General features: G+C 56.2%; 1 protein-coding gene across 3 annotated transcripts; it reads left to right on the top strand.

Annotated features, from left to right (window-relative positions):
- Positions 1–288: 288 nt before the first annotated feature.
- On the top strand, positions 289–15,437 carry MAN2A2 (mannosidase alpha class 2A member 2). 3 transcript variants are annotated; one of them, XM_081170262.1, is made up of 24 exons: positions 289–756; positions 1,530–1,684; positions 2,124–2,381; positions 3,314–3,458; positions 3,794–3,965; positions 4,530–4,657; positions 5,276–5,449; positions 5,845–6,031; positions 6,579–6,756; positions 7,004–7,206; positions 7,328–7,510; positions 7,640–7,754; positions 7,958–8,025; positions 8,204–8,369; positions 8,740–8,976; positions 9,084–9,206; positions 10,406–10,520; positions 10,884–11,017; positions 11,131–11,272; positions 11,996–12,129; positions 13,367–13,444; positions 13,674–13,868; positions 14,394–14,504; positions 14,758–15,437. In XM_081170262.1, the coding sequence occupies exons 2-24, from the start codon at positions 1,553–1,555 to the stop codon at positions 14,911–14,913; spliced, it is 3,534 nt and encodes a 1,177-aa protein (XP_081026388.1). In that variant the 5' UTR covers positions 289–756; positions 1,530–1,552; the 3' UTR covers positions 14,914–15,437. The 3 variants fall into 3 exon arrangements, with proteins under 3 accessions (XP_081026388.1, XP_081026386.1, XP_081026387.1); XM_081170260.1 differs by lacking the exon at positions 13,367–13,444 and having other exon boundaries at positions 291–756; XM_081170261.1 differs by lacking the exons at positions 289–756; positions 13,367–13,444 and adding an exon at positions 1,041–1,179.
- Positions 15,438–15,839: the final 402 nt, after the last annotated feature.

The raw sequence follows: 15,839 nt of genomic DNA, 5'->3' as shown, positions 1-15,839 counted from the left end.
CCGCCAGGCCCTTCAACTAGTCTGACACTAGAGTCAGGGGTGGGTCAGTGGTCAATGTGTTGAACTAGGAAACCACAGAGTTCAAAACCCCCATTCAGCCATGAAGCTCATTGGGGAAGCTTGGGCCAGGCACTGCCTTTCAGCCTAACCTTCCTCACAAGATTTGCTTTGGAAGGCGGGAGAACCATGCATGCCACTTTAAGCTCCTTAAAGAAAAAAGGTGGGATTTAAACGCAATAAATAAATAGCTACCCACCCACGCCTGGTTCTGTCCCTTCTGCACATGCGGGGTGGGGGGAAGCCACAGGGCCCCAATTCTATGGGGAGAAACCCCCAAGCAGGAGCAGGAGGGTCTTGGGAGCGGGGCATCCAGAAGACACCAGGAGGCTCCTTCGCCTCCCCGCGATCCCGCTATTTCGGACTCCGACTCCCAGCAGCCCCAGCCCGCCCAGCGGCCGCCTCCTCTTCTTTCTCCCTGCCTGAAACGTGATCGCCCGGCCCGCCGACAGCGCCCTTCGCCAGCTTGGAGGGAAGAGCCTCTCTATTAATAGAGAGCTGTTGGCAGGCTCCGGTCTCCGTCTTGGGACTCGCCGCGGGCTTGTGTGGAAGGAGGCTGGTGGCCTCGGCGGGTGCGGGGACGGCGCGCTCTCGCTGCGCCTCCGCCATGGCCAGCCCTGCGCTGAGAGGCCGGTGGCGGCGTCGGCTGCACGCCGGGGCTGCTCCGAGGCGCCTGCTCTGAAAAAGACCTGCCCCGAAGTAAGCCTTCTCCCTACCCCAAGGCCAGCCCCGAGGCGGGGACGAGGCTGCGTGCGGCCCGGGGAACTCCAGCTCGGGAGGCGCAGGGCCGGGAGGGGCCGAGCAGTGCCCGGCGACGATGCGCCTCCAGCCGGCCGGAGCGCCGGCCTTTCCCTCTCTCTCGGAGCGCCCGAGCAACCTGCAGCGCTGCCCGCTCGGGCACAGGCGAGGAAAAGCGGGTCGTGCAGCTCCCGAGCCGCTGTGAGCGTCCCATCGCTCGGGCCCGGCTCCGCGGCTCCTCCTCCTTTTCCAGGCCCGGCAGCTGCTAAGAATATCGCGGCCGCTGCGGCCGGCGCTTGCTCGGCCTGCGGGAGCCGCGCCTGCTGCAGGCAGCGCTTGGGCGCCGAGGGAGAGGCCGCGGCTTCCCCTCCAGCGCCAGGCCAGGTGAGTGGGCGCCGGTGCCTTCCCAGCTGGACAGCGCAGGCCTGGCGGCTTCGGCTTCTGGCGCCACTGGGCTCCCTCCTCGGCTGGTGGGGCAGCGAACTGAAAGGCCCGGCAGCCCCACCAAGTCCTGCTGTGAAGGAGCAGGGGCTGGGCAGTGCCAGGCAGCCTTCTTTGCCTGGACAAGGCCTCCCTGGTACAGGGGAGATCTCGGGGGAGATGGGGGTCCTTGGCCTTGTGGGGTGGGAGGGGGCTGCATTGTTGCAAAAGGGAGCCCAAAGGGGGAGTGCCCGGAGAAGTGCCCCCGCCTGGACTGATGCCTACACCTGTGTCCTGTCCTGACTTGCTTGCAGATGTTCCCTCTGGCACCCCCGGGATGAAGCTGAAGAAGCAGGTGACGGTGTGTGGGGCAGCCATCTTCTGCGTGGCTGTCTTCTCCCTCTATCTGATGCTGGACAGGGTCCAGCATGATCCTGCTCGGCACCAGAATGGGGGCAACTTCCCCAGGGTAAGTGTGTTGCGGGCAAGACCTTCCTCCACCTGCTGCTTTGCCCTCTTTGTGCCCTTTGTAGAGACACAGGAGCCACTGCCAAGGGCTTCCAAGAGTGACTTGGTGGGTTGGGGTCCCTGACTGTCTCCGCAGCAGTGGCTCAATCTCTGGTCCGAAGCGGCAGGGTCAGAGAAGAGCGGCAGCCCCCCCCCCCCCCGCCACACTCTAAAGACCTCCTCCCCAGCCCAAGTCCCTTGGCTGCACTTGCACAACTGCTGGCAAGAGTGGGAAGGAGGCCATGCCACGCTGGACATCCCTTTTCGCTCAGCCAGGCAATGTTTGGCAAAGGGAGGCAAGGAAGAAGGCAGACAGCCTTGAGTGTTGGCAGGCTGCTCACAACTTCCTCCTACTTGTGCCACCTCTTCTGCTCCTCGTCCTCTCCCCCGCCCCCGCACAGAGCCAGATTTCGGTGTTGCAGAACCGGATTGAACAGCTGGAGCAGCTCCTGGAGGAGAACCACGAAATCATCAGCCACATCAAGGACTCCGTGCTGGAGCTGACGGCCAACGCGGAGGGCCAGCCGGTGGTGCTGCCTTTCCACATGCCCAATGGCTCCTGGGTCCTGCCTCCCGAGAGCCGGCCCAGCTTCTACTCCATCTCCTCTCAGGATTGTCAGTTTGCACTGAAGAGCAACAGCCAGAAGGAAGACCTGCAGGTCAGCTGGGTTGGGGGTGGGGGACAGGGCTGTGTAAACGGTGCTGCCTGAAAGAATTGGAGGGGGGAAGAGGAGTGAAGAGCATGAGAAGCACCTAGTTGCTGCTGGATCAGCCCAAAGGGGGCCCCATCCAGCCAAGCACCCTGTTCTTGCAGTGTCCTCCAGATGCCTCAGATACCTCTGGGGCTGAATCTGAGCACAAGAGCACTCTCTCCCCTCCTGCCATTTCCAACAATTGGTGTTATTTGGTGGAGGGAGAGGGAGAACATAGCGCTTGTGATTGGAAGCAGGACCCCTGTGCCTTTGGTGTTCACATGACAGCACAGAGGTTCCCAGAAGTATGCTACCCTAAACTCATTCCCAGTGACACTTCTCCTCTATGAAAAGGAGTATTCAGAACAGTAGTTTTCACAACACATTAAGGAAGATAATCAATGCTTTTTCTGGGGGGGGGACGCAGGGGTATGCATACCCCTAAATATTTTGTGACTCTAAGTTTGGCCTCATTGAGGGGCAGTATTTCAGTATGAGTAGGAAAATAAAGAGTACCCCTAAATATTATTTTTTTAGGGAAAAAGCGCTGAAGATAATAATACAAATAAATTCAGGACAGTAACAATTAATTGCACGTTTATTCAAAATCCAATTAAAACTATTAATTCAACAAAATGGATGAACTTGATCCATTGAGCTTTTCAAAGTATGATAGTCATTTACACCACCAGTGACCCATCTTGTCCTGCATCTGTTTCCCACGGTGGCTACCCAGATGCCCCGGCGGGCAGCCCACAAGCAGGACCCAGGGCCTCCTAAGGCAAGGGGAGTAGCTGGTGCCCTGAGCTACGAGGCTGCTAAGGGCAGACTGGCTTGGGGTGGGTGGAAAGGAGACTCTTCCATTGCTATGCCTCGGTTTGACACTTGTCCTTTCCCAGATGTTGGCTGTGTCTGCGTTGCTCCCCTATGACAACCAGGATGGCGGGGTGTGGAAGCAAGGCTTTGATATCACTTATGAGCCACATGAATGGGATGCCGAACCACTACAAGTGTTTGTGGTGCCACATTCCCACAACGACCCAGGTAAGCAAGCTGGGGGGCACCAGGCAGCATTCCCCCATTGCTTGGTGAGAGGCTCATTTGTAGCCAGGAGCATCTGCAGGGAAGGCAGGGGGTTCAGTCGCAACCTCCTCACCCCAGTGAGCCACAATCCCGAGTCTCTAACACTTGTAGAACTCAAGATAGGAAGCAAAATGTGTGTGCAGGTGGAGGTACGTTGACCTTCTTCCAATCTGGCGGCCATTGGCTGTGCCGTCAAGGGGTTGATGGGAGTTGTAGTCCAGTGCCTGGAGGGCGATTGTTGAGGAAGGCTGCTCTAAACAGGACTGCAGTGATGTTCCCTTTTCTGCTTCCCCAAGGCTGGATCAAGACATTTGACAAGTATTACTTTGACCAGACGCAGCACATCCTCAACAGCATGGTGGTGAAGCTGCAGGAGGATCCTCGACGACGCTTCATCTGGTCCGAAATCTCCTTCTTCTCTAAATGGTGGGACAACATCAGCGCCCAGAAACGGGCTGCTGTCCGCAGGTAACAAGAGGGGAGGAAGGGGTTAACTCTCATCGTTTCCCCTTCTCTTAGGATGGTTGGTAGGAAGATGTTTAGGACAATATTTCTTTCATTTTTAAAAAAAGGCATTTATATTCCACCTTTCCTCCAAAGAGCTCAAGGTGTGGCGTACACAGTTCTTGTATTTTTATGTTGTGAACCACCCTGACATCCACGGACAGAGGGTGGTATAGAAATTTAATAAATAATAACAACAACAACATAAATGTTTATGGAAAGAACATACTTCATGCAAATAAGAAATCCTGCTGAAGTAAGTTTTTTTTTAAAAAAAGAAGGTAATTTTTATTAAAGATTATCCCAATATACAAAAGTACATGCATTGTCTCTTTTTTCACATTGTAAAGTCTTTTCTACAGATCGGTTACGTTTGATATGAGGTATTAGTGTTGTATCCTGAAGTAGGCTTGATATTCATGTGGCAGACTTGATTGATTGCCTCCTCTGTGGGAAGGTCCACTCTTGGGCTGCTGTTGCTGCTGCTGTTGATGGTGGTTGCCTCTCACCCTGACCTCTCCTTCACAGGCTTGTGGGCAATGGGCAGCTAGAAATGGCAACTGGCGGGTGGGTGATGCCAGATGAAGCCAATTCCCACTACTTTGCCATGATTGACCAGCTCATTGAGGGTCACCAGTGGCTGGAGAAGAACATTGGTGAGTGCTGTGCACAGACTGGGCCAAGTTTGGGGGGCGGGCGGATCAGGGGTGGCAGGGTGGCACCAGCCACATTTCTTCTGACAGTCAGTGCTTGAGCCGGGCAGAAGCTCTGAGAGTGCTGGGAGGTATAGAATAGAGAGAAGCACCATGGAGGTCTGCAGACTGGATGGGGATAGGGAAGCCCTCTGCTGTGTGTAGGATACAAGATACAGTGGTATCTCGGGTTAAGAACTTAATTCGTTCTGGAGGTCCATTCTTAACCTGAAACTGTTCTTAACCTGAGGTACCACTTTAGCTAATGGGGCCTCCCACTGCCGCTGTGCTGCCACCGCGCGATTTCTGTTCTCAACCTGAAGCAAACTTATTAACCCGAGGTTCAATTTCTGGGTTAGCGGAGTCTGTAACCTGAAGCGTCTGCAACCTGAAACGTCTGTAACCTGAGGTACCACTGTACAGGGCATGCCACATTATAGCTCGGGTCTGCATTCAAGCCTCCTGTTTCACATGGCTCTTCAGAATCTCAAGTGTGTTTGAAGTGGGGCAGGTTACAGCGACTGAAACACAGGCCCTTGCCTTTTCTGCTGCTGACGCCTGCCTTTTCTCCTTGCTCTTCAGGGGTGACGCCGCGCTCTGGCTGGGCAGTGGACCCCTTTGGCCACAGCTCCACCATGCCTTACCTGCTGCGTCGTGCCAATCTGACCAGCATGCTCATCCAGCGGGTCCACTACGCCATCAAGAAACATTTTGCAGCAACCCAGAATCTGGAGTTCATGTGGCGGCAGAGTTGGGGTGAGGGGTGTGTGAGTGGAGGCCCTTGGATTGTTTATGCCCCAGCCTCCCTTTTTGGCTCTGCAGAGTCTTGCCTGCGAACCCCTCACAGCCTGGCAGCTGGAGCAGCTGGCTGCCAGTGTCCTCCACCCACTCATTAGGGGCCAATGCGTCCTTTGTCCCTGGTCCCCACAGTTGGGGCTTCCTCCCACTGCAGTCAGCACCGGCCACCGGGAGTCGTTTGCTCCACACACACCTTATGTGGGGCTCTGGACTCCTCCCTTTCCTGGTGTGTGCTGTTGCGGGTTGCTGGTGTGTCTGCATTGCGGGTGGCAGGCGAAAGTTCTTCCTGACAGTTCCTGAGTCTCTGTTTGCCCGGGGCCCTTCCTGAGTGACGCTGGCATTGACCTCCTCAGATCCTGACTCCAGCACCGATATCCTGTGCCACATGATGCCCTTCTACAGCTACGACGTGCCCCACACCTGCGGTCCCGACCCCAAGATCTGCTGCCAGTTCGACTTCAAACGTTTGCCAGGGGGGCGCATCAACTGCCCCTGGAAAGTGCCCCCCAAGGCCATCACCAGTGCCAATGTGGCTGAGCGGTGAGTGGCTTCTCATGGTCGTCCTTGGTTCCTTGGGGTGGTGGTCCTGCTTGCTTCTTCCATCGACCACCTGCCCTCTGCTCTCCTAGCTGGGTTCTGTGCCTCCAGGGATGATGCAACCCCCACAGAGCCCAGAGTGCTTGGGGACCATTTGTCCAACTGCCTCCTCCTGATTCCAGCATCTCCTAAGAAGAGCCTGGTTGCTGGGACAGGCCCATCTAGTCCTGCATCTTGTTCCCACAGTGGCCAACCAGGTGCTCTATGGAAGCCTCCAAGCAGGGCCAGAGCGCAACAGCATTCTCCCCACTTGTGCTTTCTAGCAGCTGGTATTCAGAGGCAGAACATAGCCATTGTGGCCAGCACCCATTGATAGACCCTTCTCCCCTGTTGAGTTTTTCCGACCCGCTTTTAGAGCTGTCCAAGTTGGTGGCCATAGTTTAGATGCCTCCTCCTGTCTCTCTGGCTCTGGCCATGAAGATCAGACCATGTCAGCCAGGCCTACAGGCATGTCCTGGTCCTGGTTGTTGACCACCCACCCTCTCTTCAGGGCACAGCTCCTGCTTGACCAGTACCGCAAGAAGTCCAAGCTGTACCGCAGCAAAGTGCTCCTGGTGCCGCTGGGGGATGACTTCCGCTACGACAAGCCCCAGGAGTGGGATGCCCAGTTCCTCAACTATCAGCGCCTCTTTGACTTCCTCAACGCCCACCCGGATCTCCATGTGCAGGTACAGCCGCCTTGGCTCAAGTGGGGCTCTTCCTGGGAAAGGGTGGGGTGGTTTGCCCCCATGGGAGAAAGAGGTGGCTGCTGCAGAGTGCCTCACTCCAGATCCTTGGGGCAGAGTCTCCTTCTGGGGCTCTGGGGGGCAGTTTCTTCTCCTGCCATGCATGGGGCCACCCCACCATCCCAAGGTACTGGGTGTCTCCCCCCCCCCAAGGATTCTGATGCAGTTTCAGCTTATGCCTCCCCCACAGGCACAGTTTGGGACCCTCTCGGATTACTTTGACGCCTTGTACAAGCAAGTGGGCATCGTCCCTGGAATGCGCCCACCTGGCTTCCCTGTGGTCAGCGGGGACTTCTTCTCCTACGCGGACCGAGAGGACCACTACTGGACTGGCTACTACACCTCCCGGCCCTTCTACAAGAGCATGGGCAGGGTGCTGGAGGCTCATCTCCGGTGAGGGGGTGGGTGGGTGGGTCAGAGGGGAGGGAGGAGACTCCCTGCCTGGCATCTTCTGCTGGGAGAACAAGGTTTACTCACAGCCTCTTTCTTCCCCCCACCCCGTCTTTGCCTCCAGTGGTGCCGAGATCTTGTACAGCCTGGCTCTCAGCCATGCCCGCCACGCTGGCATGGACAGCAAGTACCCACTCTCGGACTACGCCATGCTGACGGACGCACGGCGCAACCTGGGCCTCTTCCAGCACCACGATGCCATCACTGGCACTGCCAAGGAGGCAGTGGTAGTGGACTATGGGGTCAGGTGTGTGTAAGGCCTGGCCTGCGTTGGTAAGGCCTGGCATGGGTTCCCTGCAACCAGGGTGTGGCAGTGGGGCTCTGTGCCCTATGGCCTCATGGTCATCTTTCTCTCCCCTCCCCCATCCTCTTCTAGGCTGCTGCACTCGCTAATGAACCTCAAGCGGGTCATCATCAACGCTGCCCATTATCTGGTCTTGGCAGATAAGGAGGCCTACCATTACGACCTGGCGGTGCCCTTCCTTGGCGCAGTGAGTCACAGCCTGCCCCCTGCTCCTCTGTGCCCAGAGGGAGCGATCTAGAAGATATGGGATGGGGAGGCCTGGCTCTGCTGCCCCCAGGGAGAGGGGACCATGGCAAGGGGGCTGCAGCTCATGAGCTGGCCCCAGCCAGGTCCTACCCTGTGCTTCTAGACCCCATGGTCACTCAGCCTGACCCATTCTCTCTCTTCCAGGATGAGGCCCGCCTCAATCAGGACTCCCTGCCGGAGAAAACCATCATTAAGCTGGATGCAACACCCAGGTGGGTGAGTGGGGCGGAGGGTTGCCCTTGAGAAAAGAGGGTGGGGAGCAGGCAGGAGACACAGCAGGGAAGTGGGTATCCCGGGCCCTGGGCTGGGACATCATGGGGTTACGGACTTGAGCCTGGGAGGGACGGACCAAACTGGCCAATCTTGCAACCTCCCTGTTCTCTGTTGCAGGTTCGTGGTAGTGTTTAACCCCCTGGAGCAGGAGCGGCTGAGCATTGTGTCCCTGCTGGTGAACACGCCTCGTATCCGGGTCCTCAATGAGGAGGGGCAGCCCCTAGCAGTGCAGCTCAGCGCCCAGTGGACCTCTGCCACAGACATGGCCCCCGATGTCTACCAGGTAGAGCCTGGAGGGAAGGAAGGCGGAAGTGGGGACAACGGTGTTCAGCCACCTGGGGCTTGGGAGCGCCATAGCTTGATAATCTTCTAGATGCCACCAGGCTCTTCGTTGTCAGAGGTGGAAATTGGCTAGAGAAGGTGCCCAGGTGCCCTTCCATGCTGATGAGCTCCCATCTTCCCATTGGGCTGCTCCTGTGAGTTTACCATTGGGGCGCACTAAGCCTTACCGGCATGCCTCTTCCCCAAGGATTTGTACAGGGAATTCTGCTGCTCACCTGGTGGCTGCTGGGCCCCTTGTAGTGCATCGAATGTGTGTGCTTGGGGGGAGCAATGGGAACTGCTGCTGCCCTTGCCTGTGCTCCGATTGACAGGTGTCCATCAACATGCGCCTGCCGGCCCTGGGCCTCAGTATCCTGCAGCTGAGCAAGTCCTTTGACAGCCACAACACGCTGAAGTCCTCGGTGCGCCTCTTCCTGCACGGGCGCGACCTCCCTGTGCACAAACACGAGGCCTTCCCGGTGCGGGTCATCCCTACAGCCACGGAGGACTTCTGCCTGGAGAACCAGCACATGCGAGCCTGCTTCTCTGGGGGCAGCGGTTCCCTCAAGGTGAGGACGGGCCCACCAGGTGGGCAGGTGCAGCTTAGCTTGACGGCCACGGGGAGGGCCCCTTGTGGGCCCCTGTGCTCACTAGGACTCCACTTGTTCCCTGGCAGAGTGTGCACCGGGCAGGCGACGCCCAGGAGCAGAAGCTGAGCAGACAGTTCCTCATCTATGGGACCCGGAGCACCAAAGACAAAAGCGGTGCCTACCTCTTCCTGCCTGACGGAGAAGCCAAGGTCTGGGCAGGGCTAGCCCCCGTGGGGGCTGGGGTTGGTAGGACATCTCCCGGGTAGGTGGGCTGGTTGGGGGGAAATGATTCCCAGCTTAGACCAGGTGTTGGTGTCTCACTTTCTGTGGCTGGCATTATTATCGTCCTGGTTGGCACAGGAGACAGCCCACTTCCTCTCTTTTGGACTATAAACGCGGTTCAAGACAAAATAGCCAGGCCACACATTTTGAACCACAGTTCCCATCAGCCCCAGCCAGCACTTCCATACGGTACCCTGTGGCTAATGAGAGATGTAGTTCAGAACATCTGGAGGGGCACCAGGTTAGGGCAGGCTGGACTCCTGCCTTTAAGGGAGGTGGAGTCCTCCATGTCAGACATTCCGCCCCTGAAAATCTCCCAAGTGGACCAATGTTCCTCTCTGTCTGCTTCATTCTTGGGCTTCCAGGCAACCTATGCCATGCTTGGTAAAGGGGCATCTTTGGTAAGAAAAGGGAGGTAAGAAAAGGCAGGTTAGAAATGGTGGGAAATGAAATCCAGAGCCTCCCCCTGGTAAGAACGCCTGCCTGTTCTGGTTATTTATTTATTTAGAATGTTAGGTAAAGGTAAAGGGACCCCTGACCGTTAAGTCCAGGCGAACGACTCTGGGGTTGTGGTGCTCATCTCGCTTTACTAGCTGAGGGAGCCGGCGTTTGTCCGCAAACAGTTTTTCCGGGTCATGTGGCCAGCATGACTAAGCCACTTCTGGCGAACCAGAGCAGCGCATGGAAACACCGTTTACCTTCCCGCTTGAGCAGTACCTATTTATCTACTTGCACTTGACGTGCTTTTGAACTGCTAGGTTGGCAGGAGCAGGGACTGAGCAATGGGAGCTCACCCCGTCGCAGGGATTCGAACCGCCAACCTTCTGATCGGCAAGCCCTAGGCTCTGTGGTTTAGACCACAGCACCACCATGCCACAATTTCATTAAAAAAATCAAAATCAAGGTGGTTTTCAACAAAAATACATAATACCATACAGTGAAAGCAGAGCAAAAGCTAAAAACTGACAATCAGATAATCATTGTGGGAGGAATTGCTCTGAATTGCTTGCATAGGCCTGGCAGAATTAAAAAAATAATAATCAGCAGGTGTTTAAACAGTGTGCTTGGGAGGCATCTGCTGAATCTCTAGTGGCAGAGAGTTCCTTGATGTTCCTCTCCCTTGCAGCCCTATGTCCCCAAGGACCCCCCTGTGGTGCGGGTGACGGAGGGACCCTTTTTCTCAGAGGTGGCCGTTTACTACCAGCACATCCAGGAGGTGGTCCGGCTGTACAACGTGGCAGGTATGGGGCTTTGGGGACTGGGAGAGAGCAGCAGTGGAGAGCTTGTCCCATCCCTGCCTTAGGGGCGATGCATCCTGTTTTGCCGCCTGAAGCGACAAGGGAAGGTGCCACCCCATCCCACTGTGCTGCCCCCGCCAAAGCCTCCCTTACCAGGGTGGCAGCCATAAAGTAGCAACAACAATGGCAGAAGCCACTGCCAGCACCACTTCTCTGCCAGCGACAGTGGGGGGGGGCAGCTGCGGATCCCATGGGGGCACCTCCTCTTGGACTTCGGTCACCCAAGGCGGCTGCCTCCACCTGCCTCATGGGCAGGCAGGCAAGCCCTGCTTCCCATCATTGCTTGATTTGAGCTCCTCCCTGCAGGGGTCGATGGCCTGTCCCTAGAGATCTCCTGCCTGGTGGACATCCGAGACCACATCAACAAGGAGCTGGCCCTGCGATTTAGCACAGATATTGAGAGCAAAGGCACTTTCTTCACTGACCTGAACGGCTTTCAGGTAATGGGCAGGGAGGGAGGCTGAAAACACACACACACCCTGCCGCCCTTGCAAAGAGGCTGGAGAGGGACTGCCTGCCCCCTTGGCTTCTCAGCACTCTCCTCTCCTGGCAGATCCAGCCCCGCCAGTACCTGAAGAAGCTGCCTCTCCAGGCCAACTTCTACCCCATGCCGGTCATGGCCTACATCCAAGATGCACGGAGCCGCCTGACGCTGCACACGGCCCAAGCCTTGGGCGTCTCCAGCCTCAGCAGTGGTTAGTGGATTGGGACAGTGGGCAAAGCTGTCTCTCCTGGGGTGGCTGCAGACGGGAAGCACCAGGCCTGGGACTTCTCCTTCTCCCAAGACACTAGGATGCAGACATCCTGTGAAGCTGAAAGCTGGATGATGCAGAACAGAGGAAAGAAAGTCCTTCTTCCTGCAAGGCAGATTCAACTGTGAAACTCGCTCCCACAGGAGGCAGGGATGGCCACCAACCTAGATGGCTTTAAAAGATGGGTGGAGAAATTCATGGAAGAGAGGGCTATTGATGGCTACTAGTAGACAGGTTGGCTGTGCTCTGCCTCCACAATTGGAGGCAGCAATGCTTCTGAACTGCAGTTGCTGGAGACTACAGGAAGGGAGAAAGTCCCCTTGTGCTCAGATCATGCTTGCAGGCTTCCCACAGGCATCTGACTGGCCACTGTGAGAACAGCATGCTGGTCTAGATGGGCCGTGGGCCTGATTCAGCAGACTCTTATGTTCTTCTGATTTCTAGGGATAGTAGGGTCTCCTGGGACTGAGCCAGAAGCCTGAGTGGGGAGGAGGAGCAGTTTGTGGGATGGGAGATGAGCTGCAGGGGGTCTGTGTTGGGGCTTCAGCAGCTGCTGTTGTGCTGGCAGGATCCGCCTGTGTGTCGGAAGTGGGTCACCTGTCTAGGTTGGAGCTCCTCTTACTTTCCCCCTTTTCCTTCCTCTCCCTTCCCCGGTTCAACTTCCAGGCCAGCTGGAGGTGATTCTGGACCGGCGCCTCATGCAGGATGACAACCGTGGCCTCGGGCAAGGCCTGAAGGACAACAAGCGGACCTGCAACCGCTTCCGCCTCCTCCTGGAGCGACACAGCGCGGCAAGCAAGGTACAAGGACTGGGTGCTCAGCACCCCTTGCATCTGGCCACTCTGCCCAGGCACCTGTCTCTCCCTTGCTAGTTGACTTGGGTTTTTCAGAGTGCCAATAAGCGTGCAGAGTTTGATCTGATACGTTCAGAAGGACACGAAATCTGAGGCTCCTTTGGGGCCCAGGCCAGCCCTACAGCTCAAGAGTGGCACTGGGCTGCTTCTGCTTGCCAATCTCCTGGGCATCAGCACCTCTTGCAAGCACCCCTAAGGAAGGATTTTCCTTTGTGTTTGGGAAGCCACAGCAGTTCCCACATGGATGATCCCATAGCTGGGAGTTCATCTTGCATGATAAAAGTCTTACGTTCTACCACCCGTCCCAGGCTGATGGAACCTTGAGCTAGCTCAAAATCCCTACATTTGCCCTGTTGCATGAAGTATTACTCCATGCCAGGATGTTCAGCATATTGCCCTTTCCCTCACTTTTCCTTGGAACTCCTGCCTGCAACACACTGCAGAGCACCCATTTGTTCATTCCAGCAGCGCTTTAATCAGATCAAACATGCTAGACACAAAACGCTTACAATCTTTGTCTGCTGTGTTTGGGAAGAGAAAGGAGAAGTGAGTTTCTTCATCCTGGGGACAGGATTGCTTTGTTGTGTTTCAGCTGAAAGGCTCCCAATAAACAGATGCATGCAAGTACAAAATAACACTGGATGATACAAATTCAAAACATTCCAACAGTGTTTGCAATAGTGATTTTGGCTCTCAGAGGGCAAACTGCAGGGTCTCCTTCAGAGCAATTGCAGTAGAGACGTAAAGGTGGTTCCACCAGTCAGCCGCTGGTAAAAAGGCAGAAGACTGAGTGTTGAGAGAGTGGGGTGGTCAGTTTCTCCTAGGGAGAAGCATGAATGCCCCCAGAGATCAGCCCTGGGGTGTGTGAAATGGAGCAGCCGAAGAAAGCAGTGAGCAGTGAGTGGAAGAAACACCATGCAGAGTCAGCAGAAGGAAGTCCCTGGCAGGCTGGCTTCAAAACAAGAGAAGTGGGAAGCAGACTGTTGCCTTGAGTAGCATGTAAAAGAGAGGGGGGTTTTGGTGGGGTGGAACCTACCCCCCCCCACATGTGCCAGGAGCCCCTCCAGCCCAGGCGAGACGGCCTGTTCCTGGCCTCCTTGCTCTGCAAGGGCTGTGCGCCTTCGGATCGTGTTGTAACATGGCTGTTCTCACCGCCCCTCTCCCTGCCCCCATTTCCACCCAGAGCTCCAGCTTCTTTTCCAAACTGGCCTCCATGCTTAGAGACTTGGTCTTTCCCATCCACAAGGCCAACAGCCAAGAGGTAAAGCCCGGCCCTGTCTGGTGTGCTAGCTGGTGGTGACGTAGCTGCTGGGCCCACCTCTGTGCCCGTGTGTGCGTGGTAGCCCGGCTCCTAGCTCAGTGGCCATCATAGCTTAGAAGGCGGGAGGGCGGGCTTCCTGTGGGTGACCTCCTGGCCCCCGGAGCATCTTTGGCCCCTGGGGGTGGGACACCCACCTGCCTGTCATTGCTGGGCTTTCCTTCCTTCCCAGGCGGAAGCTGACCAGGCAACGAGTTTCCCATCTCTGCTCAGCCACCTGACCTCCATGCAGCTGAATGCTGAGGTGCTGGTGATGCCTGTTGCCCAGGAGAAGCCACCGCCCCCCACCCTGAGGCCCTTCCTGCCCCTCTCGGGCCCCCTGCCTTGTGACTTCCATCTTCTCAACCTGCGCACCCTGCAAGGAGAGGTGAGTTGCCCCCTGGGTGGGAGGGCACTGGTGGGGATCAATCACAGCTTTCTATAAGCGCAACAACAACAACAACAACAATAATAATATACCCCACCCATTTGGCTGGGTTGCCCCAGCCATTCTGGGCGGCTTCTATAACATAATAAAACATCAAACATTAAAAAGCTCCCGATGCAGGGCTGCCTTCTTAAAGTTTTCAATATCTTCTAAAAGTTGTATAGTTATTTATCTTCTTGACATCTGATGGGAGGGCGTTCCACAGGGCAGGTGCCACTATGAAAAAGGCCCAGGTATACTGGGCTGAGGCAATTTAGGGCATTAAAGGTCAGCACCAACACTTTGAATTGTGCTCAGAAATGTACCAGGAGCCAGTTAACATTAGAAGGGACAAAAAGAGTCATTTGCCCAGTGTGGGAATCACAGCTCACCCTGACCCAGCCTCTGCCTGCTTCTCCCCTGCACTGGGCCCTGCTTTCTCTCCCCGCCCACTTCTATGACCAACACCCATGCCTTTCTCTCCAGGACGATTCACTGCCCTCCACTGAGACGGCTCTGATCCTGCACCGAAAGGGCTTTGACTGTGGCCTGGAGGCCAGGAACTTGGGATTCAACTGCACCACCACCCACGGCACAGTAAGCGGGGAGATGCCATGGGGCCTCTGAGGGAGAGGGGGGCAGGAATGGGCAACCCATGGGAGAGGGAGCAAGAGCTCTGGTGCTGTGGGGAGGGTGGAAGGATGGGTTCCTTGGGCTACTGCAGGAGGCAGCCAATGATGCTGGGCTTTGCTTTCTTGACTGAATGGTAGGCTGCTTCCCTCTGGCATGCGTGGACTGGAGTCTGCTTTTGCGCTGACCCCCCTCTCCTAACCTCTTGTGTCCCCACCAGCTATCCCTGGGCGGCCTCTTCCAGGGCCTTGAACTGGCCTCCCTGCAGCCCTCCTCCTTGACACTTATGTACCCGCTGGCCACGACCTCCCCCAACAGCACCTCTGTCCACCTGGACCCCATGGAGATTGCCACTTTCCGCCTCCGTCTCGGATAAGACGCCTCGCTGGCCCAGACTGGATTTCATTGGCCAGTTAGGCATTGGACTGGACGTTAGCACTTCCCCCCACTGGTATCCAGGGCAGACAGGATGTGGCCCAGCACCAGGAGGCTGCCAGGATCCAGAGACTCATTATTTATTTGTCTGCTCCTAAAAGACAGTATGGCACCACAGGCCCGGCCAGACCAGGCTGGCCTGGCATGGTGACGTCTCCTGAGCAAAGGCTCCACAACACCCCTTGCAGTTGGGTGCTAGATGCTGGAGGTGACTGGCTGTGTTGTCAGGATGGGATGCTGTGGCAACAGGTGCAGCAGCAAAGATCTTGGCTCAGTCCCGCCCTCTCAGCTTTCAGGAAAGGAGATCTCTACGTTCGCACCCTGGAGGCTCCGTTTCACAGCTCCTTCAAGAGGGAGGCAGACTCGATGTAGCAAATACTGGAAGGACATTACAACTTGTGAGCTTCCTGGAGTTCAGAACAAGTTTTTAGGAAACAAAACCAAAATAAAATGTTTTTTAAAGTGTTTGGCTCTCGAGTTGTGCTTTGGGCCTGGCTTCTAGTGGTCCAGATCTCAGGAAGGGAACGTGGGGGCGGGGGTAGTTCTGTGTGGGTGTGCACAATCCTCTAGATCTGCAAAGCCAGAGCAGAAAGGTCATGGAGGATGTGTGACCAGAGGGAGCCACTTGACCCCTCTCAAATCCTTGAGACTCACCCTCTCTCCATGGGCATAGCCAAGGGGGGCAGCTGCCCCCAATCAATACAATTCAATAAATACACATAGCAAACAAAGGTTCTGTCCCCCCCCCCCAACAAAAATTCTGGCTATCCCCATGCCCCTCTCCCTGCTTAATTTCCAAAATGAAAAGTGCATGAGTGCCATTGCCTTATCAGGAAGACCTTCTTGAGTGTCAATGTCCCTGCTGTG

This window comes from Podarcis bocagei (assembly GCF_964188305.1).
Source record: "Podarcis bocagei genome assembly, chromosome: 14".
NCBI lineage: Eukaryota > Metazoa > Chordata > Lepidosauria > Squamata > Lacertidae > Podarcis > Podarcis bocagei.
This window is presented reverse-complemented; position numbering and strand designations above follow the sequence as displayed.